Here is a 23,564-nt window from a genome sequence, read left to right as displayed (position 1 = left end):
CTGCCGAAATGCAACAGTCACAGGCGACATCCCCAGCACTTAACACTAAGTGCTCTTGCCTCCGCATCATCCTGCTGAAGACTTTTTCCAAGCCTGGAGAACGTAAGCATGCATTAACTTGTCAGAAAACTCATGGGGAAAGAAAACAGAGCAATATAAACAGGAAACTTCTTACATCATCTGCTGGGCTCCTGCAGGCAAGGAGGATCCCCACCACCTCTCAAAGCAGAGCTGTGCCTGAGCAGCGCTGCTTCATGATGGCAGCGTGCCCTCGGTGGGGCAACACGGGAAGAGAGCCAACCTGGAGAGGCCGAGGCAAACCTGTCCAGCGGGACAGGCACCGTGCAGCCCCAGCTCACCAAGTCCTCTGCTTGGCTAAGAGGCGAGGAACGTGCAGGATGGAGGACACAGCCCCCAGCACTGGGCACCCAGCGCCCCAGGCACAAGGAATGGCCCTTCTCCTCATGGAGCTGGGGGAAGACACTCCTCAAGCATGTGCTGCAAACAGATGGACTTGATGGAGTGACACCCAGTAAGGAAGGTGTCCCCCAGCCCACCCCTCCAAGTGCGGCGTGATCTACTGCCCAGCAGTCAGTATGGGGTTGCTGCTACCACAGGACAGGCTTTTGGCAAACAGGCCCACTAAACCGCCTGGCCCATGGGGTAGGTCTGCCCCACCGGTGGTGTGCAGGGCCATCCCTGCTCCAGCACAGCCCTGGGTGAGCAGCATGCTCGGATTCTTGCCCCAGAGCAAACCCCACCGTGGAGCTGGCATTCAGCCCACAGCAAGGAACGAGGCTGCACAGGAACCACACCTCTCTCCTACCCCAGGCTCCCTGCCTCCCACCTCTCCTCCCTTTCCTCCCCGCCCATACACTCAGTCTTGCCAGTTTGGGCAGATTTTCAGGAATCTAAGTTCAGACACACTCTGTACATTTTGGCAAAATTAAGTCTTTGGTGCTTCAGCTGTTAAAAGACCTGGCTAGTCATTACAAGCGTCAGTAGCTGTTTTCTAAGCAGACACAAAGGCAATGGAGATTTCTGAGTAATTAAACTACTGAAGGAAAAAGATCTCTGACCCATTCGCCAAGACTCCCCCAGGTCTGGTACCCTGGGATCTGCCACACTGTCACCTCCAGCCGGGCGATACGCCGAACCCTGGGGCTCCATGCGAACCTGGGAAACAGACCAGGACATCCCCTGGGCATTTAACTTACACCTGGGCTGAAAGCACCCATGCCTTTGCTTGTTTGTTTGAAAAAGGAGCAAAGGAAAAAGGAAGGAAAATACGGCAATGGCTGTTTATTGGAGAAAGGGCATGAGTGAAAGGGAAACTGGGTAAAGCCTATAAATAACATAGCTGTCTCAGAAAAAGAGAACTGGGTACTTCATCACAAAACTCAAAACCATCAGCGAAACTACATGATGTCAAATTCATCACTAATAAGAGGAAATACTTTCCCATGCAACTCTGAATCTACCTGTGGAACTGAATGCTGCAGGATGCTGTAGCAAAAGGCAAAGCAATCAGATCCCTAAGGGGACTACAACAACATCCCAAGATAAACTGGTGTTAACGCTTCCCAAAAGATGAGAGTGGTTCTCCTTTTCAGGGTGCAGGTTGAACCTCTAACTATTAGGGCTTTAGGGAGTACACTCCTAAGATGGAGCTGCCACAGATGCCTTCATCAAGGCTTTACACCCTGAAGCAACAATCAGCTGTCAGTGTCTCATTAGGGAAATTGCATATCTGGAGAAACACAGAGCCGAGACTGCCCAAGTCCACATACTGCCCACGTCTCAGAATATGACTTTCTCCACTGCACTGAGAAGTGCACTTCTGCATACTCGGCTTCGTGCCTTCAGATAGGACAGACTGGGTTCCAGAGAGGTCACGGGGAAGTGGCAACCCCGCATACCACACACTGCTCCAGAGCCCTGACTCACGCAGAGAAGCCACCTTCCCAGACATCCAGGCAAGAAAAGCACAGCCCTGTGTGCCACTGTCCCAAGGGTTTGGGCACCAAGGCATCCTGTCGCATCAGGGTGGCACCCAGAGTGGCCCCATCACAGCAGGTGCTGACTCAGGACACCGACTGAGGCTTATAGCTTACAGGCACAGAGCCAGACTGCTGATTTGTCATACACAAGGCTGAAGGAGTAAGCGTGTGGTAGCCATGCTTCGGGTAAGACAACTGCAGACAGCAGGCACTTCCCCATGGCCTGCAGCGGGGACTGCTGGCCCCAGGGTCAGAGAAGAGCTCCTTGTAAACAGAGAGGAAGGCAGAAGAACCAGAGGAAAGGCAGTCTCCTCTCTGTGCCCCCTAGGAGAGAGCGACCCACATTCACAAGCATTATTACAACGCCACCGTAATTGGATTAAGCCACAGGAAGACTCTTTTATCTTGTTTAGTTTAAACTGTTAGCGTTGAAGCTCTCTATTAAACCACAGACAGGCTATCTGGGGTGAGCGCTCTCTCTGCCCAGTCATTTAGGCAGAATGCAATTCTGTTATCACAACTCTCACATTGTTCTGTGCTCCTTTATCAGGGCAAGCAGCTAATTACACAGCCTGGCTCACACAGGTAATCAGCACTCAGAAAAATGCAGTAAATGCAAAAACCTTCCAGGTCTTTAAGAGGCCTTTTCACAATTCCATCCCTCGTGCCCTTACTTCAGCCTGATCCATCTTCTTCCTTCTCACACTGAACGGGGTATGCAATGATCCAGAGCTGAAAAGGTGTGAGCAAAGCCTCAAGTCAACTGGTTTCTACTCCCGACCACACAAGCTGTGCGACTCTGGAAACTCAAGGTGTGATGTAGTGCAGTTGGAGCAGGATACATAGAAAGGTGAGCAGATGGACTACGGGCCAAATCTTTCCATATAGAGCTCTACAAGGTCAGTATTTTATGGTATTTCACTGTTTGGGACACTAATCTATGGGGAGAAAAATCATGCTATTGGTTACACAGCAGCTAATCCAACAAACAAGCAGCTGTTAAACAGTGACCTCCCTTTATCCATTCACATATTCATCTCTGCTGTATCCAGCTGCCTCTTCCTGCTGCCCAGCCTCCTGCGAAGCTTAGTTTAGAGGTTTGCATTCTGTCCATCAAAATCATCCTTGTAATTTCAGCTGGATGCAAAACTCTTTGCCTCCCATTCTGGAGCTTCTCATCATCATTGTGCAGTGCTGATATGTGGGATTAAACAGCTGATGCGGGATTCATTTATTCAGAGATATAATTTGTGCAATACTTAGGACTCCTTCAGGATGAATGTTACTAGGATTATTAAATTTGCATGCCACAGTGGCCAGCTGTTTCTGAAAACCCCTCCTCCAGGTAATTACACTCCTCTGGAGTGGCACAGATGAAGTAGCACGATTGTACCCACAAACCTCCACTGAGGGAAAGCACTAAGTGCTGTGTGCTGAGAGGTGGGCAGCTGGATATCAAATTACTTCTAAAACCACACTTCTGAAGGCAAGCCCTCTCTGGAAGAGATGCTGTTCCCAGCGAAGTAAAGCCTCATTAGTGCAGAACCAAAGCATTAGCAACAGCAGCTGAAACAGCTCTACTTACTACATCATAACCTGTTGGTGCTCGGTTCCGGGATGCAACCACACCAACACCCGTGATGGGATCCATTGGCAAGTCAGGCAAGGCATCTGAGAGGTCTCGCACTTCAGGCATTATGGACTGATCCTGAAAGAAAGGAGCAGAATTAAAGGGCTGCTCAGCAGCACACCCCAGCAGAAGACAGAGAGCATGGAGAGCCTGCATGCATGCCACAGTGCCTGTGCTGACACACCACAGACTGCCAAGTTAAACACAGGATTAGGCCAGACACACCTTCTGCACTTTCATTTGCTTTTGATAAGAGGGTACATTTGTGCAATGCCCAAAAGGTTTGGAATTTGGGCCAGCAGCCTCTTCTGAGATTAATTTTGTTGTTTCCAGGATACTTAGCATGGGCTGGTCTCCATCTAGCAATGATGGGAAAACCCAAGCTCATTCCCTTCCCTCCCAAACAGAGAGCAAATTTCATCCCTGAGTCAGGCTGATTGAAGCAGCTCTGCCACTTTAAGCAGCAAGAAATCTGCTACTAATGGCTTCATTGGGAGGCTCCCCATCCACTATGGGTGTTAGACACGCTGGGGGTTCCTCCATGAGTCTTCAGTCCCATCACACCCTCCTGAACCAGACCATTTTCATGTAGCAGCACAGATGTATCTGGCGCCGTATGCAAAACCGCGCTTACTGCAGAGAGCCTTAACACCAGGGGAACACAGATGAAGCAGCACGGAATAGTCTGATGCAAAGCAGACAGAGGCCTTAAAGAGGCCTGAGCATCTTCCAGGAGAAGGGGGACATTACCGAGTACTTCAGGGGAGGGAGATACGCAAAGGGGGATAGAAGCAGGTAGGAACAACCAATTTTGGAGAGATGCTGTTGCAGGAAGTAGGAGGAGAGGACAAGAGAGCTGCTGAAACAACTCGCTGAGGAGGAGGATGGGGAAAGGTGCCACTGCCTCAGCATGTGGTCTCCTGCAGAGGCAGCCAGTTAGGGCAAGTCTTCTCCAGCTTTCAGGCAGGAATGCCCCAGGAAACCACCCCCCACGCACCCCGAGATAACAGGGCAGGCTTTGTGTAAACAAGCGTCACTGCTGCGCAGCCAGACAAGCCGTGAACCAGAGCTACCTAATTCAATTCCCTCCTCAGAGCAATTAAACCCCAGCATTTCTAGGCCGTGTAGATGGCTGGTTACTTACTGCTTCTAGAAAAGGCAGAGGTGAATGCTGGTGCCAGTGGGACCTGGGTTTACACTTCACAATGCCCAGTCTGAACAAACATCGTGCTGCAGGCAATAAAAAAGAGCAAGTCTGGGCCCTATGTAAATAATAATAATGTCACATGAACAGCCAGACTACCTGAGGAGTCCAAAACAACAGAAGCTAGTGACCAGTAATGGTGAAAACACTATTGCCGATGAACCAAACCCAGGAGAGAGCTCTGCTTCAGCACCTAGACAAGCATCCAACAGGCACAGAGCAAAGCGGACCCACTTTGCTCCCTATGCAGTTTAAGCCTCCAAAGCACGACTAGAAGAGCACCCTGAGCCGTAGGGGCTCACCCTCCCCTCCCAATGGGCTCCCTGTCCTCAGGGCGAGCGAGGAGCTGGGGACTCTGCTGCAGGAACGCTGGTGGCACCCAGCACAGCCCAAACAAACTCTGCACCGCTGCCTGCGCTGCTCCACCGGCTCATCCAGATGCCTCGCAAAATAATCCAGAACCCACTGCCTAAAACGCGCAGTACCGAGCAAACATAATGTGAATTTAACAAAGAACTTACAATCTGTTCCTCAGACAGATGCACATTTTCTGAAACTTTTCCAAGTCACTCTCAATAATGTGATGACTTGTTATTACACATCGGGAGGAGCTGGGAGATGATGAACACTGATATGAGCTTCTCTTAGGCCATTTTGAACTGAAATCCAGGTAAGTGATGATATTCCCCAGTGCACTAAGAACACCACACGGCAGGTTCCAGCACAGCGGCAGCTGCACCATGGGGAAGCAGACCCGCTCCCCCAGCGCCTCCGGCCTCCACCAAACCCGCTGTGACAAAGCGCTGGGTTCACTCCACAGAGGTGGGGGGAGCAGGGGCAGCCAGGATGGCACGGAAACCTCACCTGAGGGGGGGAAGCAGAGGGGCTGTGCCCCCTCCCTTTCAGGCCCTGAGAGAGCCCAGGCAGGCAGGAAGCCCCTGGCACTCCCTCCTCTTCTGCAGTGGTGAGGGCAGGGATGGGGCTAATGCAGGCCAGGGACCTGCTGCCGAATGCTGCCCAGGCCCTGGCTCACCATGCTGGGGCCTGCTGCAGGGAGGCCCAGCTGTCCCCGGCAGGAACCCGGTCGGCCTGGGAGAGGCCAAGGACGGGGCCCTGGGGGACCCTGGCACCACCGCAGGAGGCAGGGTGGGTGCCTCTACCCGCAGCGTGGTGCAGCTGGGCAGACCCCCTCAGCCTGACGGCACCCCATCTCGGCAGGAGGAAGAAGGGCACCTTTGTTGGAGCCGTTTGCGGTCCCGCTCAGCATGGCAGGGGGGAGGGGAAACGGTATCAATCCTCACTTTGTGCCGGCTCACACAAAGCCCCTCTATGGCGACCGCAGCGGCTAAGCACAGAGAATGGGACTTTCCGCCTCGAGAGGGCGGGAGGTGGAAGCCACGGGGTGAGACGCGATATGGCACCGGTGCAGGGCCCGGAGCAGCACCCCACACCAGCGAGGGCCGGGCCGAGCTCCCCGCGCCCGCCACCACTGCGCAGCACCCAGCGAGCCTGGCACCTTCCTCTGCCCGGCACTCAGACTGCGGCCCGTGCCCACAGCCCGGGGGGGGGGACAGGTGGGCAAAGCATCTGCCCATGAAATGCACCTCCGACTCTCCGGGCAGCGCGGCACACCCTGCCCTGCAGCGGGAGGGCTGGGGCAGCATTGCTCGAAGGTGGCTGGGCCTGCACCCGGCCACCGCAGCATAGCGAGGGGTACGGGCGAGGGGTGCCGGCCAGTCTCCACCGTGGCAGGCCAGCTGCTCAGGGCAGCTTCCCGCTGTGCGGGTGGCATCAAGCATGCATCTGGAACAGATACGGAGCAGCAGCAATCGGTTTGCACACGGATAAATGTTTTTGTGAACTCTGCACAGGTCAGAGGGGAGTCTCTGGCTGGGCAATCATACAGACGATTAGTTACATTGCACTTCTCCCCCAGGGCGTCTGCAAAGTTTGGTTTCTTTTCTATCGTGCCTTTGAACTTAAAAATAAAAAACAAACAGTGAAAGAACAGATTAAATTAAGGAGCAGGATTCTATAAATACTCCTATTAGACAGCTTGTTATTTTAATGAATTTCTCTTTAAACAACACGAGTTTGACCTATACGCCCGCCTAACATCATGGTGGCCACGAACTCAAACCAGCTGACCAGGAGATGGCCTTTCACCATTCTGCGCTAAGCTGCACTTGGTGAGCTCTGCCGAAGGCCCCGCGCCGCTCCGCCCGCTGCAGGGTTATTCCGGGAACAGCCCAAAACAATTAGAACATTTTTCCCATTAGTTGGGAGCATGCTCCCTGGAGGTCGTTCTCAACTGCAGGGCCACATCCAGCCCCCAGCACGCCCAGGCAGTGAAGGGAAGCCGGATGCGAGCCCTGGGGCAGGAAGAAGCCTCAAAACACTGCGGGGCTGCTCAGACAAAGCCAGCAGGGAAAGGATGTGCCTCCACTAGAGAAAGTCACCATCCAGCCTGCCGGCACCAGTCCCGAGTAGAGCGTGGCAGAGTGAGGCGGGATGGCTGCAGGACAAGATGCAGAGAACAGGCTTTGGCACGCAGCCGCCACGCTGCTGGCTTTATCCTGAATGCTTCCCACCCCCTCGAACCAGCCATGCCACGGGGCAGGAGGCACAGGGGTCCCAGGGATCTTGATGTCCAACTGCAGGAGAGGCCTTCAGGAACTCTGCCAGCCTCTGCCACAGCCTTCTTCCCTCTGCTCTCAGCCAAGGCCCTGACTTATCTTCTTTACCTCCTCCTGCCCACGGTTTGGGGGACCACTTGCTCTGTGTGGCACCAACCCAGGCCCAGCCCAGCACAGCCAGACCCAAACTGGCCCCAATAGGCACCTCTGCAGGCGCATGGCACAGATCCCAGCCCGATCCCTCAGCAGTGCAGCAAGGCCCCTTGCTTCAACCCAGCAGAGATGGCTCTGCGGGCTGCAGCGCATAGAACAGGTAGCAGAGACCGGCACAGGGGTGCCCTGCAGGCAGGCTCCAGGCAGAGCCACCGACCAGGCTTCCAGAAGTCTTTGCACCAGGGAGTTCGGGGACAGTGCACAAGTGGTGCTCTGTCCTGTCCTGCCACCCCCAACTCCAGAGGCTGCCAGCCCGCAGGGCAAGCCACCAGGTACAGGCCCGGGAGAAGAGCAGAGGAGGTGCAGGCAGCAGGCAGTGACATTTAGTCAGAAAGCCACACACATACAGCCCAGCCAGGGTCTCGGTTTGATCTGTCACCACACAACGCTCAGCAGTGCTCCGCTCTGGGTCCTCCTGCTGCGAAGTACCTACTTCCAACACCGAGTCTGCTCCCTAGGAGATATGTAACACGGGGCCCGTGTTGCCCTAGCAGTGCGAAGCCCTCTGCCGACTGGCTCTGCAGCTCCAGATGGCTGCCTCAGCACCCCAAGCCTCGCACCCTGTGGAGATGGCAAAGCTGAGGGCAGTTCATCACCCCAGAGCAGGCTGTCTTGCAGCCCATGCCCGCAGTCACACACATCTCCCCTTCTCCCAGCACCCGAGACTGTTTACGTCCTTTTTGCTCGCTCTCACCCATTTTCTTGCTAGCTCATCTCCACTTTTATTAGTTTATCCTAGGCATACTTTTCTGCTGGCTTCACTGTCCGTTTCAAGTATTCCACTGAGGTGACTGACCACACACACTGCTGGGCTTTGGCTGGGACACACATATAGCAAAGGAATATATTTTCAGAAATGAATGTATTATTGCAAGTTTGTAGAGCATTTTTTCCCTCTCGGTGTTCCTTTTCAACAAGTTAGGCAAGTTCAAGAGCTGGTAGGTACATGATCAGATCAGGCCTGACGATGTATTTGCTACAGAAGCATCACACTGGCAGCAAAGCAGGTCAAGTTCTGAAGTTAAATAGCAGGGGATTTGGAGAGAGAATGGTCTTATTGTTTCTTCCTTCAACTACAAGCCCTGCACTTTGACATTGACTTGCTCTTCCCACGGGCAGAGAAGTATGAGCTAAGGCAAAACTGGAAAAAAATTATCAACTACCTCACTGCATTCCTGCACCCTGCAGGAAATAATCCCATCAAACCAAAGCAGACACGCTGCTAAAACCGTCGCTCAGGTTATCGCGCCATCATTTTGAAAAGGCAGTAGGTACTGCTGGCACAACGCAGGTTGCTTAGAAGTTACATTGACGTACTCCCCCACATGCCCAGTCCTCCCACCGTGTCCGGCAACAGGACACGGCCCCAGCCAATTTTCTATTTCTGTTCATGGAATGGGACATAGTTTCAATCAGAAAAACAGGAGACCGCAGCGGGACGCAGGGTCAGGGCCCTAGAGGCCTCCATCACAAGCAGGCAGAATTTCAGTTTCACATTTCGCTCCAAACGAAGGTATGTCTGGAATCACCCCTGCACGCAGGCTCCCATCTTCAAGACAGCTGCCCTGTATCAGCTGCAAAATCTCTACAGTTTGTGACTGAACTGGATGGAAACAGGAACTTAAGTCACGGAATGAGCAAAATTGAGACCTCATATTGCTTCACAGCACTTCTAACTATGAACTCTCATTTGAGAAGAGTGTCCTATTTCAAACCAAAATAGGCTTCCATACACAGATGACCTTGCACCAGGGCAGCAAAATTTAAGTGACATTCAATTCAGTTATTTCCATCTTGGCATGTGTATGAACAAGTCCCTGGGAGCTACAGGAACCCTTGAGCCTGGGATTCACTTTGTCACATGCACTACAAGACTAAAATGTGTGGTTTATTTCACACCTCCAGAAGCTCAAACTAAGCCTTCGTCCCAGTATGCAGAGAAAATCTAACGGGTAAGGCTATCTCAGCTAAAAATTACAGGGATGACACTGCCAACCTGCCACACGATGCACAGGCTCCACTAAGGTATATGTTAGCATGTTCTCACTCAGTTAAAATAAAACACAAGAGGGAGAAACCTAAGTTTTAGCCCAACCAGCTGAACACCTGCTGAAGCCCAGCCTGTCTTGTTTCAGCTGAAGGACTCTGCTTGCGTTACCATGACCAAGCTGTGAATGCCCCAGCTCAGAGAAAGCACAGAAAATACTGAAGCTTGGTGGATCTTTGAGAACCTCTCCAGAAACCACAGTGAAAGCTCACAAGCCCCAGTAATGCAAGAGGCGAGTACATAAAACACAGGCAGCTCAGTGTCACTGCTCCGGCCAGTACTGTAAAGAGAAAGCCCACGTTATCACCTCCAGATATGCAGAAACCTGAGAACAGGTGAGAAAAATGGGCAGTCAAGTAAACCCACGCTGTGAACGCTTGCAGCAAAAGACCACGTGAAACACAGGGTTTTTTTGTTATTTTCTCTAACCAGTCACTAATAAAAACTGCAGTAAACTCTTGAGCAGGTCAAGGTCGTCAGGGCTTTGCCCCGCCGACGAACGCAGGAACGAAGGCGTTCCTGCAACTGACCGCCAGCCCCAGCAGAGCCCTTCGATCTTACTTGGAGAACAACAGGGAGCTCAGGACCAAACCAGAGCTCGGCCACTCGCACGCTGGGCTAGCAGCGCTGCGAAGGCGCGGTCTCCACGCGACGCACGGCACCGGCCGGCCCCCGCCCGAGCCCGGGGTGCTCCCGCCGGCCCCTCCACCGCAGGCAGCCGGGCACTCCGGGGGGCCCGGGAGGGCTCTGCCCCGGCCCGCAGACAGGGCCCGAGGGCCGCCCCGAGCGGGTGGGGGTCCCGGCCTGCCCGCCTCGCCCGGAGCCGCAGCGCCTCGGTCGTATGAGCGGCGCCCCGGTCGTATGAGCGGCCTCGCCGCCAGGCCCCCGCGGGGCCGGGAGGGGCGGTCGAGCCGGGCCCCGCTCTCAGACGCGCCGCCCCCGCCGGGACGCCCCGCAAGAGCCCCGAGCGCCCGCCGGGCCCGGCCCCTCGCCCGGGAGCGCGGCGACCGCGCCGGGCCGGGCCGAGTGGCCGCGGCGGGTCCGGGGACACTTAACTGTTGCCCGTGCGGCTGGCGGCGGGTCACGGCTCCCCCGTCGCAGGCAGAAGCAGCTCCTCATCGCCCGGCGGGGCCGGCGCGGCGCGGCCCGGCGGGAGGAGCGGCGGCGGCGGGGGAGCGGCCTGCGCGCCCGGGCGGAGCGGGGCGGGGAGCGGCGGGCAGGCCGCGGCCCGGCCCCGCGCGGAGCCTCACCCGGCGGAGCGGGCTATGCCGGGCCCCGGGGAGCGGCGGGGCCGGGGCCGCAGCAGCGCAGCACGGCGCAGCTCGGGCTCGCCCCGCCGCCGCCGCGCAGGCACCCCGCCCCCGCCGCTCCGCGCCCACCCGCGGCCGGACCGCAGCGCGCAGGGCCCAGAGCCCGCCCCGCACCGGCGGCACCGCGACCCCGGCCGCTCCGACCCCCTCGGGGCCGCTCCGTCCCGTCCCACGGGGCACTCACCGTGGCGGCCGCGCAGCGCTGCCTCCCGCCGCCGCCACCGCCCGGGCACGGCCCAAAGCGAAACCGGCCCCGCAGGCCGACACGGCACTCGCTGTCCTGCCCCACCCACGGCGGGCGCGCCCCGGGGCTCCGCGACCCCCAGCATCCCCGGGCAGCGGAGCTCTGCCCCGCCGCCACGTCCCGCCTTGGGTTCTAGCAAACGCAGGACTCGGGGCTCAGAGGGCAGCTCCTGCGAGCCCCGTGCCACAAAAAAATAAACTTCATAGAGAAAACGATTCATCTGCTGACCTCCGCTTGGGTGGAAACCTCTCAAGAGCTTCTCCTGGCTGGTGGTCTGCCCCAGCCACGAGCTGTGGTCCTTGAGCCTTTGGAAGATGGGCGATGCCAAGTGGAAGAAAAGCTTAATAACTGTAATTTGGTCAATGTGACCTCAGTCTTCCTTCTGAAGCACACTACATCTAGGAGATAGGCAGCAGCTGCTGTGGACTGATGAAGGGCAAATTGCGTCAAACCAAGCTTGTCGCCTTCTTGAGAAAACAGTCCCTGCTGTTAGGGGATAAGCAGCTTTGGGAGCTACCTTGACTTCAGTTAAGATATTTGATGTTCTCTTTCACCATGGCCTGAAAAACAAACTAAGCAAATATGGTCCAGAGAGGTCAGGGTTTGCCAGGCTTGTTGGATAAGCAGAAGCCATTAGCGGCCCACTCACAGCATGGAAGACATCCTGACCTGAGGGTCAGCAGAGGTCTGGTTCTGCTCAGTATTATCACATGCCAGTGATGAAATTGAGAACACACTTATTAAATTAGCAGATGATGCAAATCACAGCATAACCTGGAACAGTAGCATGGCCTGTAGCCATAATCATACAAACTAATCCTGCAGCTGTTCTGCATTTGGTTTTGAGCACCCTACCTCAAGGAAGGTCGTCAACGATAATCTGGAGAGCAGCAGGATCGGTGTAAGGGTTGACATCAATGCCTTTGATGCAAGACTGAAAGAGTCGGAGCTGCTAATCTAAAGAAAAGAAAAAAATCCTGGGGAGAAGAATGAAATAAAGGAGGGAGGAAAACATGTTAATTTGTAGGTGAATTAAAAAAGGAGGGCCGTAACCTGTTCTCCTGTCTTTTGTGGCTAGACTAAGAAGTGATGGGTGTGAAGTACAGCAAGAGATTCTGCAAAGGTACCGTGAAAAACTTTACAATAGCAAAGACAGTGAAGCACAGCTTGGAGAGTTTTTATCACTGGTCAAGTTGAAAGCCCTCCTAAAAGCGCTTATCAGACATCACTCAGTCATTCCCTCGGTGCAGGGACCAGGCAAGATGGTCTCCTGGGTCCTTTCTAGAGCTGGTTTCCTCTAACTATTTTCCATTACATGCTGCCTGCTTGGAGCCACGGTTTCCTTTGTGCTGGAAATGTGGCCTCTGTGACTTGTAAGAGGAGACAGATCTCACTCAGATGATGTCACCCAAATTTCTTCCCACTTCTCTTTTGCCCTGACAAAATCAGGTACCATCTGAAGGGGTGGCACATTTAATGGATGGTCCATCTCTGTTGTTACAGGGCGATTCCTTGTCTGATACTCTGTCTTTAACTACACCACTAATTCCCAAATAGTCCTGATTTTTTCCCCTCTCCAGTTTTCTTTTTGCTCAGATTTGGTCATCTTTTGAGGAGCTCTGTTCAGCCTGTTCTTTTCCCACTTGGATAACCGTTTGCTTCTTCCATCCTATTTGGACTCTCTACGTACATCCCTTTAGCCAGGCTGAACTGAGCAGGAGCGATTGAGCAAACAGCCCTTCTCTTTCCTTCCATGGGTATGTCCAGGCTATTTTTGCACCTATCTGGCTCTCACTGAGGTAGGTGGGAGCTTGGCTGACCAAGAGTTTCCCACCGGCCCAGCTGTGGCTGGTCTGTAGTTGTTGAGGTGCCTGCAGAGCTGGGTGCAGCTGAGGTCCGGGGGAGTTCTTGGGTTTGATCCTCAGGGTTGTTCCAGCTCCTTGCTCTTCATCCTGGTGTGGTTAGACTTACTGCCAAGAGAAACACTATGAGCTTTGATTAGTTCAGTTTGAGAGGCTTGTCTGAAAAGCAACATACACATTAGTGTTTTTGTATTCCTGTCCATAAAGCAAAGTGTTCTGCAACAGCAGAATCCTGGCGTCCCACTTACTTCTGGATACAACCCTGGACTGGGAGCAAACCTTCCTCCTGTCTTGGCTGGCACTTCTCTCCAGTAAAGCATGTTAGACTGGTGCTTGCTGAACTGTGGTAATAACTGGGTATTCTTAACTACGGCTCTATTCCCTCACTGTTTGACCAAGGCTTTCTGGCTTCTACCACGTACAGCCCTGATGGCTGGTAGTGGCTTCTGGGTCCAAAGATTAAAAATATATATATATGTATTTTGAGCGATAAGGAATACAATGCATTTTTTTGATTTGGAGAGTAATTTAGAGAGAAGGAAAGATGATGCCTGGTGGAAATGAGAAATATATGTCCCATACATAATATATGCCCCAAATGCCCTATTACAAATACAACAAGATTTCCTGAACTGGAGAAGTTGTTACACATTACAGTGTGCTAATGCTCCCCCACGGAGATGCTGATACTGAGAGAGTCTTTAGTGTAATAATATTAAAAATCCTAGAGTTTCAATAAGATCCTCCCTGCTACCACGGTGGTAGGAAATGAATTGATTCCAAAGGAAGACTCTAATTGCTGCTTAGTATCCACAAAATATTCTAAGATACACTGCAAAGATATATCCCAACGTGTCTGTGGCATGATCTGCAATAACATTTTTTTCCAAAGAGACAGTCACTTTCCAGCACAGTTTAGCTGCTGCTTCAGTTTTACCCTCGGAGAAGCTGCCCAAAGAGAGCACTGCGCTGCCCGAGGGAGCGAACATCTCTGCTGCAGCTGGGGAGGCTGCACAGCTCAGGGCAAGCTCTCAGCGCTTCTGCCTATGGAGACCTTTAAACCTTGGCAGAGTTTGGGGGCTGGGGAAAGGCACCATTGTGCTCTTTCACAGAGCATAAGCACAGGCTCTGAATCAGCAAATACTTGCACACTTGGTGTTAGGTACACGAATAACTATACTGGATTTGGTTAATCTACCAGTGTAAAGTTACTCAAAAGCATAAGTATTTGCAAGTATAATGTTTTCCTCTGAATATTTTACATAAATCTTTTTCCAAATGCATTTATTTACTTCTGTTTATTCAGAACATGTCTTTTCTCACGAGTTCTGCAGTCACGTACATGCCGTCCAGTTCGTAGCAGTGTCTTGTTTTCAGGATGCTGAATAGGAGGAATTTAAGTCAGTCTTGGCTACAATGCTGGATTTGTGGCTGAACGAACACGGCTCACTCATCCTTGAGTGGATGAGTGACAAAATCTGCATCCTCCAGAACATTGTTCCAAATAAATGTGCATGCTAGCTGGGTTTGTCAGCCGTGCACGACTTACTGTTTGCGTTACCCCACTCTGTTTGACCACAGCAGCACAGCTTTGCTGGAAGGGTGCGCTGGTGCCAGGATGGGGAAGTGCAGGGGCACTGGCCCAGCTCTGCTTCACATGCACGGTCCCTCACTCTCAAGGGGGAAGCAGAAATTCCTGGCAGCTGCTGGTCAGGCTTCACCATCAGAAGAGATCCTAGTTTGCAGGGGGAAACACTATGACAAACTGTAAAGGATCCTGTACCCTCATCCTGACTGTAAGCTCAAGCCCTCGTTTGTTTAAAATCCTTTATGTTGCAGGAATTCATCTCTCTCTGTAGCCACGTTTAGTGTAGCACTGAAATACTGCTGCATGTACCATTTTTTCCATGCCTGCCTTTAGAGAAAAATCAGCCCAGAGTTTAGTTTCATGCTGGAACGGCTGCAGGTTGAGGCTCAGCTGCTGCCTGATTTTAAGGTTTCTTGGAGGTAGGTTTAACCTGCTGCCTCTAACTTAGTGCACCAAAATGTCTCTTTGCAGCTACAACTTCCCTTCTATATTTCTATTTTAAATCTTGATTATTCTAAAAGGAATGAAAAGATCCTTGTATCTCCTGTGCACACTTTAATTCAGGCACCTCTGTAAGCGGGAAGGGTGTGGCTGCCCATATACATCCAGCCCCAGTCACCAATGCATCTTGAAGGACAGCGACCAGCAGGGAGAATGAGGGAAGTGCGCAGCTGCGGACCAAGTCTGCCCTGAGAGGGCCCTGGGTGGTTTTCTCTCTAACAATACCCAAGCAGGGTTTGCCAGAAACCCTGAGAGTTCCTGAACCTCTGTCCTTCTGTCCTCAGCGATATCCAGAGCCTGGGGCACGGCCCTGCCCTAGCAGAAGATCGACAATGGTAGAGCTAAAACCGCACTTTTACAATAGCGGCAAGTTCTTAACTGAAGCAAACAAGCTACTCCGAAGGTTTTTAAAGACCTGCAAGCTCTGCAGTAGGCACCTGCTTTCTACTGGAACGCATGGGGGTTGCTTTTTAATAAAGACATCCCAACGCATTTCAGGTAGCGACATGATCCTGAGAAGACATGCAGGGATATTTCAGGAGCTCACTGTAGTCAGAAACCCCCAGACCACCCACCACGTTTCACAGCATTTTTGCATTTCATTTTACTTTGAGTTTAATCTCTTGTTCTTGTTCAACAAGGCTGTGTAATATTTCCTGCAGGGAAAATAGCTCACTATTTTACTACTGCAGTCCTTCTCATTTTTGACTGTTTGATGCACCTTGGTGCACACTACTGCTGGCAGGCCAGGCTGCAGCCCAAGCGGAGCTCCTCACCAGCCGGACCAGGCATGCCACAGCCAGGCAGATACTTTGCTGAAAGTCCAGCAGCCCTCGCCTCTGAGCTGTGCTTTTGGTTCCCTGACACATTTGCACCGATGCTTTCTTCTCTCCCTTTCAGTTTCGTCTGGCCACGATACCGAGGAAACATGCAACTTCAGCCAAAGTTAAAAGATATAATTTCTGAATTTAAGCTCAAGAGTGAAATGGCACACGGCATCACTGCATCTTTAGTTTTGGGGCAATGCATGCAAATCTCAAGTGGCAGCCAGGGGGCCGGTGCCCATGGCTGGTGGCACAGCTCCTAGGTCTGCTGCCCACCCCACAGCAAGCTTCTCCCAACCACCGGGCTCACCTTCCCCTCCAACGGCAGCTTGTGGCAGCCTGGTGGCCTGCAGTTTGATTAGCGAGTGTGCTGTGTGACCCCAGGATGGCATGGAACATGATTTTTAGAAGCACCAAGTGTCTGTGTGAGTACGTGGCTTGCAGACACCTTCAGCCGGTGCAGGATTGCAGCATGCACAGGGCTCTTTACAGCACAAAGCAGCAGCAACACTCGGCCCACTATTTATATATTATGGATCATAATATTTAAGTGGCCTGGCTATAACCCTGTAACTAGTTTTCCTTGACAGAATGAGTATTGCTCAACACATACTAACAGCTGTCTGTAAAACACATTCATGAATTGTTCATAAACTTCCTGACAGTGGCAAACCCCGCATTGAGGCCCCCATGCTGCTCCCAGAACCCTTGTGCAGGTGGGTGCCGCCTGTCTCCCTCCCAACACCGAGGGCGATGCTGGTGTTGGCTGCACCCCAGGGGCAAGAAGCCCAGGCTGGCAGGTGCTGGGGGGAGCCTGGGGCAGGGTCCCTCCCACCAGGCACTGAGCTCACTCGGGCAGACCCCTGCCCGGGGAAGGCTGGGAGCCACCCCACTCCAGAGAGGGCTCATCCAGCTGGGACATGAGCACAGAGGATGAACAGCCCTGCTCATCGAGTGATGTGTCCTCATCGGTGTTTCTGTTCCAACTTCTGTCCTGCTTGGCAGACAAGGTGCCCTGGGGGCAGGAGCACCACCTCAGACCTCAAGGGTGGGTGGACCTCCAGCAGAGTGGAAATAGCTCCTGCGCTCAGTCCCTCATGCCTGTGTTGCAGCTACTGCCACAGCTATCACCGAGTCCCAAGGAGATGCTGCAGCTCACATGGGAGCCTGCATACAAAAGGAAAATGCTGTATTTAGTGTTATCAGCTCCTAACTTAGCCCCAGGTCAGCAAAGCACTAAAAACAAGTGTTCAGTGTCAAGCACGTGCTTAACCAGCTCCTGAATTAGAGGAACGGCTGCGGGGTCAGTGACTCAATGGCAGCCCCAAAGGAATGAGCCTGCTGTGTCTGCTTGTTGCAGTCAGACAGCCCCAACTGGAGCGGTGAAGCCACCATCCCGTCCCTGCTTTGGCAAGCTCCTGCAAGGAGGGCAAGTCCCTCCCAGGGGATGTGCACGGCCGTGGGGCACACACAGCCATGGGGCCTGGGCACGCTTGGCTGATGCCTGCACCCTTGCTACAGGTGGGTATGTTCAGAGCCTGGTGGGCATCAGGCAGAGGCGAGCAGGGGACCGGGCTGGCTGTGCACTGCAGGGTCCTGGGCTGCCAGGCAGCCAGCTCTGACTCCTCTCCCTAACAAGGGGATCATCAGACACCCCAAAACTCTTTTGTTGTGGAGGCAGAGGAGGCACTTACCTGCTTGCACAGGTCAGTGTACTGCTGGCCCCTGCAAGCAAGTTTCCAGGACCTTGCACGTGAACCAGCCCTGGCTGGCAGCTGACTCCTCCATTCACAATCCAGCCACACACATGCTTAGGAAAATATTGTTTGCAAGTGTATTTACTACCTGGAGCATCACACTCACAGGACACAAGTAAGCAATGCCTGGAAAGTTACCAAAATAGCCTTTGCAGAAAATTGCTCTGAACCATTGTTTCAGGGATCCACTCTGGAACACAAAGTGATCTGGAAAAGGCACTATTTCTTGATTTATTTCCTGTTTACCTTCCTATCCCGTAGTTGTTACTATTTAGCACTAATGCTGTATAGGTAAGCCCTCACATTTGTGTTTAGTCCCCATTTCAGTTATGATATACAGAACACCAATATACAACAACACTGCTAGCAATAATTGTGACTTACATAGCACCCAGCGACCGCTCCGGCCAGGGCAGGCGTTCAGCCTTACCCCCCCTTTAAAGAGGTTCAAGGCATTCCTCATCTGAAGAGATGGTCCAGGAGGAGGGACTTTCACCAGCCCCCTCCCATGACAGGGAAACCAGGGCCCAAAGCATCCTGTGACCTGCCCAGGTGGCAGAGAGCTCCTGACCCGAGGTGCACAGGGAGCTGGCACCATTTAATGGCACAAGGCTGAAATCTGGGTTCGTGAGCCCTGCTTCAAGGCCCTGCAGCCAGGACCAGCCCTGTTTGTTCTGCAGAGACACCCTGGGACTGAGGTACAACTGCTGTTCCACCCAAATGGAGGGCAGAAAAAAACTCCATGTGGCTTAATTACCAAGGAGAGCCACACATCTAGATTCTCAGATTATGAATAATAGCCACAGTGAGATGGAAACCTTTGCTTGAATAATTTTGAATGATGAACACATTTGGGAAATAATGTTTTCTTTGCAGACCTCCTCTGATGAAATGCTACTACTTGCCTTGCTTTCTTGCTCAGGGTGGGCACTGTCCCAAAGTGCTGTCCCACTAGCACTGCCCCAGGCCTGTGCTGTCCCCTGCTGCCAGCGGGACAGAGGGAGCTGGACTGAGCAGCACACTGCTTACCACTTTGCCAAGGCCTTCCCTGTGGATATGTGCAGGGAAAATCCACGGATGGTGGCTATCAGGGCTGTGAAGCTGCTGTCCCAGGAAGACTCTGGCAGCAAACGGCATTCAGACGACCAGGTGTTTGCACAAAGGAATGCCAGTGAATAACTTAATAGGTAACCATTTGGCAGGTGGTGCTGGGAAGTCAGTCACAGTTCAGCTGCCTTTGCAAGACTTTTTCTAGGTGCAGCCCCTTCTCCATTTAGCCATGCAGGACCCCAAAAATACAGCTCTGGTCTTCAAACTCCCCAGAGTAGGGCCACAGCCAGCACCCTTCACTCCTCTTAAACCAAAAGAAATAATTCACATATTGGTTAAACTGCTGCAGCTAGAGAATTAATGCCCCTGTTCCAGCCCCAAGCCATCCTCCCTGCCCCACTTCCCACCGTTCCAGCACATGCAGGAGCACAGCAGCACCAGGTAATGCTGAGGGCCCCATCCCCTCCTGCAAGAGCACGTCAGCTCCCTCCATCGCAATTCCCAGGCCAGCTGGCAGCATTAGACACTGCTGCTTGGCTCCTTGGCTACTGCAGCTTGTGCATATTAGCACCCCAGCGAGTTTCTCATCCGTCTGACAGGACTCAGTGTGGATAACGATGCCAAAGTCGGTTTTAACTGGACAATTACAGTATCACTGGGAGATCAGAAAAATTGCAATCCAAATATCCTTAATGAAGAGCCAGCAGGAACAGCAAGACCCTCCCTAGCCTCACCTGGCTGTCCCCAAACACAAGGTCACCGCCCCAAGGGCATCACAGCACCCTCGGGTAAGGGCAGGACCCGGCCAGATGAATTACGCAGCTGAGGGTCAGGATCAGAAATGGGGGTACAAGCTCAGAAATGGGGTCTCCATGGAAAAACCTAACCCACCACGGCCAGCAGTTGAAGCAGAAGCCCTGACTCTGCCAAACGGTTCCAAGTCCCACCGTGGTGCAACTGCAGGCAACGCCTCCTGCCCAGGCAGCTACAGCAATGGCAGGGAAGAGGCTGCACACTCAGCACCTGCTTAATGTGCTCCCGGCTTTACCGATACTTGAAACATCATGTCTGTAGGATCCCTTTAGGAAAACACACTTAACAATCCTTACAAGGAAGGAGATAAAACCAAAATGAAGCGCATCAGCCAGTTCCCTCAGAAAGATTTCTGCATCACTGGGAAGTACAAGAGGATGGGTATCGTGTGATGGGAGAATCTACAGATCACCCAGCATCACTAATGAGAAGCCATTCTTTGAATACGTAATTTGACATCCCATTTTATTTTCTTTCCAGCTTTGAGTTTATTCCTACGTAAATTTTAACGTTTTTGTTCCACAATTACAAGCCTGCGGTTCCCTCAAAGAACATCCTGAGCACACAGACACTTCTGAAGCGGGACTTCTCCTCTGCTGCTGAAATCATCAATTTCTTGCTAACCAAAGGGCGCTTCAACACAGAGCCAGAGTGGCTTTGCTTTCAGGGTGTGTAATATGCCTCAACAACGCGATAATGAGCTGACATTAGAAAGAGAAGGGCTCTTCCAGCTCCTTTCTAGCCAAGAGGATGCTTGTGCCAAGCATAGCTTTCATATGGAAAGTGGTGCATTTTTTCAATGTAAATATTTTAAGAACAGTGTTTTATAAGAAAGAGAAAAAAAGTCTCACCTGAGTTTAACAGGAAGGCCTGTTCATAGAGTTTCTTATTTTTCTGTCAAAGATCTTGTTGCAGGACACTCTGCTCCCTCTGTCTCTTGGGTAATTGTGGGTTTATTACAGTAACTTGTCTCATATTTCATTTCTTGGCTGTTCTGTTTCTCTTGTCAGTACTACCCTGCCCTCCGAGGAGGGGAGGAATTGGTGCATCAGCCTCAGCACTGTGCTAGCCTGGATGCCCATAACAGGCACCAACACGCATCTTCCCAGGGCTCAGCTGGGTGGGGAGCGGGTCCCTCTGCCCTGGGGAGGGCAGCAGCAGAGCTCCCAGCTGCAGCAGCACGGCAAGTGCTTGTGCAAGCTTGTGCACACATGTGCAAGCACATGCAGGGGTGCTGGGGCTCTGCTGAGGCAGCAGGGCAGTGACCCCACTCACCAGGAGCCCCTCACGGTACCAGAGCAAGGCAAGCAGGGCTGGCCACGGCCAGGGTCAACCCCCCATCCAGACCACCCAGCAAGTCCATGGGATGAGACAGGTCTGAGGCCAAGCTGGGAAGCCAACCCACAGGTCAGATCAGGTCTGGTCCGGTGGCTGCTGGGCAGGTCCACAGGGACAAGGCAGGACCAAAACCAAGCCAGGAAACCAGTCTGCTGGTCAGGGGCTGGATCCGCAGGGTCTATGGGGTATGGGCCTGAGCCTCCTTTGGCATAGCTCAGGCAGGGGCTGAGGGCCTAGAGTTGAGCTTAAATGGGCTCCTGGGCCCATGGGTGGGGGGTCCAGATGGGGCTTGTCAGGGCCATTAGGACAATTAGTGCCCTAGGCTCTGGGTGGAGCTTCCCGGGAAATGCTGCCATCTCCCACAGGTGTGATGACCTGTGCCAGTTCTCAGCGGGACAGAGGCCGTTGGCTGTTGCTGTGACAGCCCACTGAAGGAACCCCAATTACAGCCATGCTCAGGGCACCCTGCCTGCCCTCTCCAGTGACACAGTGACTGGAGACTCTGCCCCTGTGTCTGTAAAAAACACCTAAACTAATCTGAGACAAAACCTTCCGAAGTCCATGGGGCGCCCCAGCAGACAGGAATCCTGCTGCACTCCGGCAGCGCCGGCTCAGGTCTGGGCAGCCACTGGAGGAGAGAGCTTGTGTAGCTGCAAGCCTGCACCACTGCCCCTGTGCTGGGGCCGGGGCTGCCTGCGCACGAGCTCCCCCGGGGATTTAACAGAGGACGTGGCCGTGCAGCATGTCCCAGCGCTCGACGGGCTGCCTTCCTCCCTCCCTGGGCAGCAGGCAGCTCACGTACCTGGACAGCAGGAGAAAGGGCTGAGAAATGCCTCGTCCTATCCCACCCCATGTATTGCTGTTTTCATCTTAAAAGTGACAGTAAAACAGCATCCATATTACGGTGACATTAGCAGAATAGCTGCCACAGGGTTGCCTCCTGCTTTATGCTTTTCAGGCAGAGGCCAGCAGCAAGAGATCAAAAACTGTTTTTATGTTGCTTCAGAGCTGTGTCGGCTCAATGAGCCAACAAACCCTGCAGTGCCGGCGCGCGTCCTGCTAGCGCTGCTTAGCACTCGGAGCATTAAATTATTGACAGGATGCTGCTTGTGAACCTGCAGCACTCCTGACCCAGATACTCGTCGTCACTAAACCTGGAAGACAGAAGTCTCCAAAATGTCAAATTTGCTGAAATATTCATGTTGTAAATACAGATGGAGTAAAATCTCCAGCGAGGTTACAGCCTGCGTATTTACTTATGTCAGCTCCACTACCGAGAGCGAATGAGTCACAGCCACTTTATTAAATTCACACGCAACAGCAAGGAAGGCGACGCACGATGTTGAATGGGCTTTAGGTGACACAAGCTCCTTGCATACATTACTGCTTCCAAGAAAAAATGCTCCTCTCTTCTCTCCGCTCTGACACAATATTAACTCTGCTTTCTCCGTTGCCCTGCTGGAAGCAAGTCAAAGCTGCAGCATTATTTCTGCAACAGAAGGTGCAACAAGCAAATGGGCATTAATCCTGAATAATGGATCCAGCAATGTCAGGGACGAGCCTCTCCCACTCGTGGGGAATGCAAAATCCCAGAGAAGGCAGGCGCTCCCGGCCCAGCCTGGCCGGGTCCCTGGCCATGGCAAGCTTCTGGAGCAGTGCAGCGGCACTGTCCTTTGGCCAAAGTTAAATTCAGCTCTGTCGTGGGAGGAGAAGAGCGTCTGCCCCAGGAGGATCGATGTGAGGGAAGCTCTCCGTGAAAGGCCAGCCGGGACCCTGCCCTCTGCCTGCCTTCTGAACCAGCTTCTCAAACAGCACCTGCAGTCACCTCCCGGTCTCGAGCTCCACAAGCTGTGTCAGCAGTGCACGGAGCGGCAGTGCTTTCCCTGGGTAGACCTCCACCCCCAAAATGTATAGAGATGCATCTCCCTCAGTGACCTGACTCCCACCATTAGCCAGAAATCTCCCGTTTAGGTGGAAGCACAATCTCCCCTAAACCCCGTCATCAGCTGACAAAACGGGTGAGCAGTTTTCATACTTTCTTATTTAGACCCCAGCCTGGAGCTTCCCTTCCTGCTGCCTGAGTATTTGGGCAGGAGAAACAGCGGATCAAACCCAGATCTGTTGCAGCGATACGGAGTTGGGCTAGTCCCAGTTAGCACAGGAGTTAGCACTGGAGTCCCAGGACCAAACTCCCTCTTCCTACAGGCAGAAATGCCTTTGGCCTCTACCCCATGGTGACTTAATTCTTTTCAAGGACTCCATAGCATGGCCATAGCAAGGATGGCCAGACGACTTGTGGGGACCTCCACAGCCTGGTGCAATGCTATGCAGAGCGGCTCACACCTTCCCACTGCAGGGTCCCCTGGCTAGTGGCAGCATCACAGTGGTGTTGGCACTCGCTTGAGAAAAAGTCAGGTTCATTCCCTGCAACACCATGGGGAGCTGAAAGAGTCACCATTTCCCAGGAGATGGCTTTGATGGAAATGACGATGAGCAGCAGACTGGAGACTGCTCCTACCAAATGGTTTCCCAGACGTAACGAGGGCG

At 53.0% G+C, this 23,564-nt stretch overlaps 1 protein-coding gene across 4 annotated transcripts in view; it reads right to left on the bottom strand.

The window, feature by feature from the left end:
• The window catches only part of MVB12B (multivesicular body subunit 12B), a 65,515-nt gene extending 54,270 nt beyond the window's left edge, over nt 1-11,245 (bottom strand). For 2 of the 4 annotated variants that reach the window (XM_076355640.1, XM_076355642.1), the window contains exons 1-2: nt 10,787-10,872; nt 3,586-3,708 (exon numbers count right to left, since the gene is read on the bottom strand). In XM_076355640.1, coding sequence (XP_076211755.1) covers nt 3,586-3,708; nt 10,787-10,849 — 186 coding nt within the window. In that variant the 5' untranslated portion in view covers nt 10,850-10,872. Of the gene's footprint in view, nt 1-3,585; nt 3,709-4,774; nt 4,861-10,786; nt 10,873-11,224 lie in introns of those variants that run through there. The other 2 variants (XM_076355643.1, XM_076355641.1) reach the window with 2 other exon arrangements.
• Between the last annotated feature and the right edge of the window lie 12,319 nt (nt 11,246-23,564).

This window comes from Aptenodytes patagonicus, chromosome 18 (assembly GCF_965638725.1).
Source record: "Aptenodytes patagonicus chromosome 18, bAptPat1.pri.cur, whole genome shotgun sequence".
Taxonomy (NCBI): domain Eukaryota; kingdom Metazoa; phylum Chordata; class Aves; order Sphenisciformes; family Spheniscidae; genus Aptenodytes; species Aptenodytes patagonicus.
Note: the sequence above shows the minus strand (reverse complement) of the source record. Positions and strands in the feature narration are given on the sequence as shown.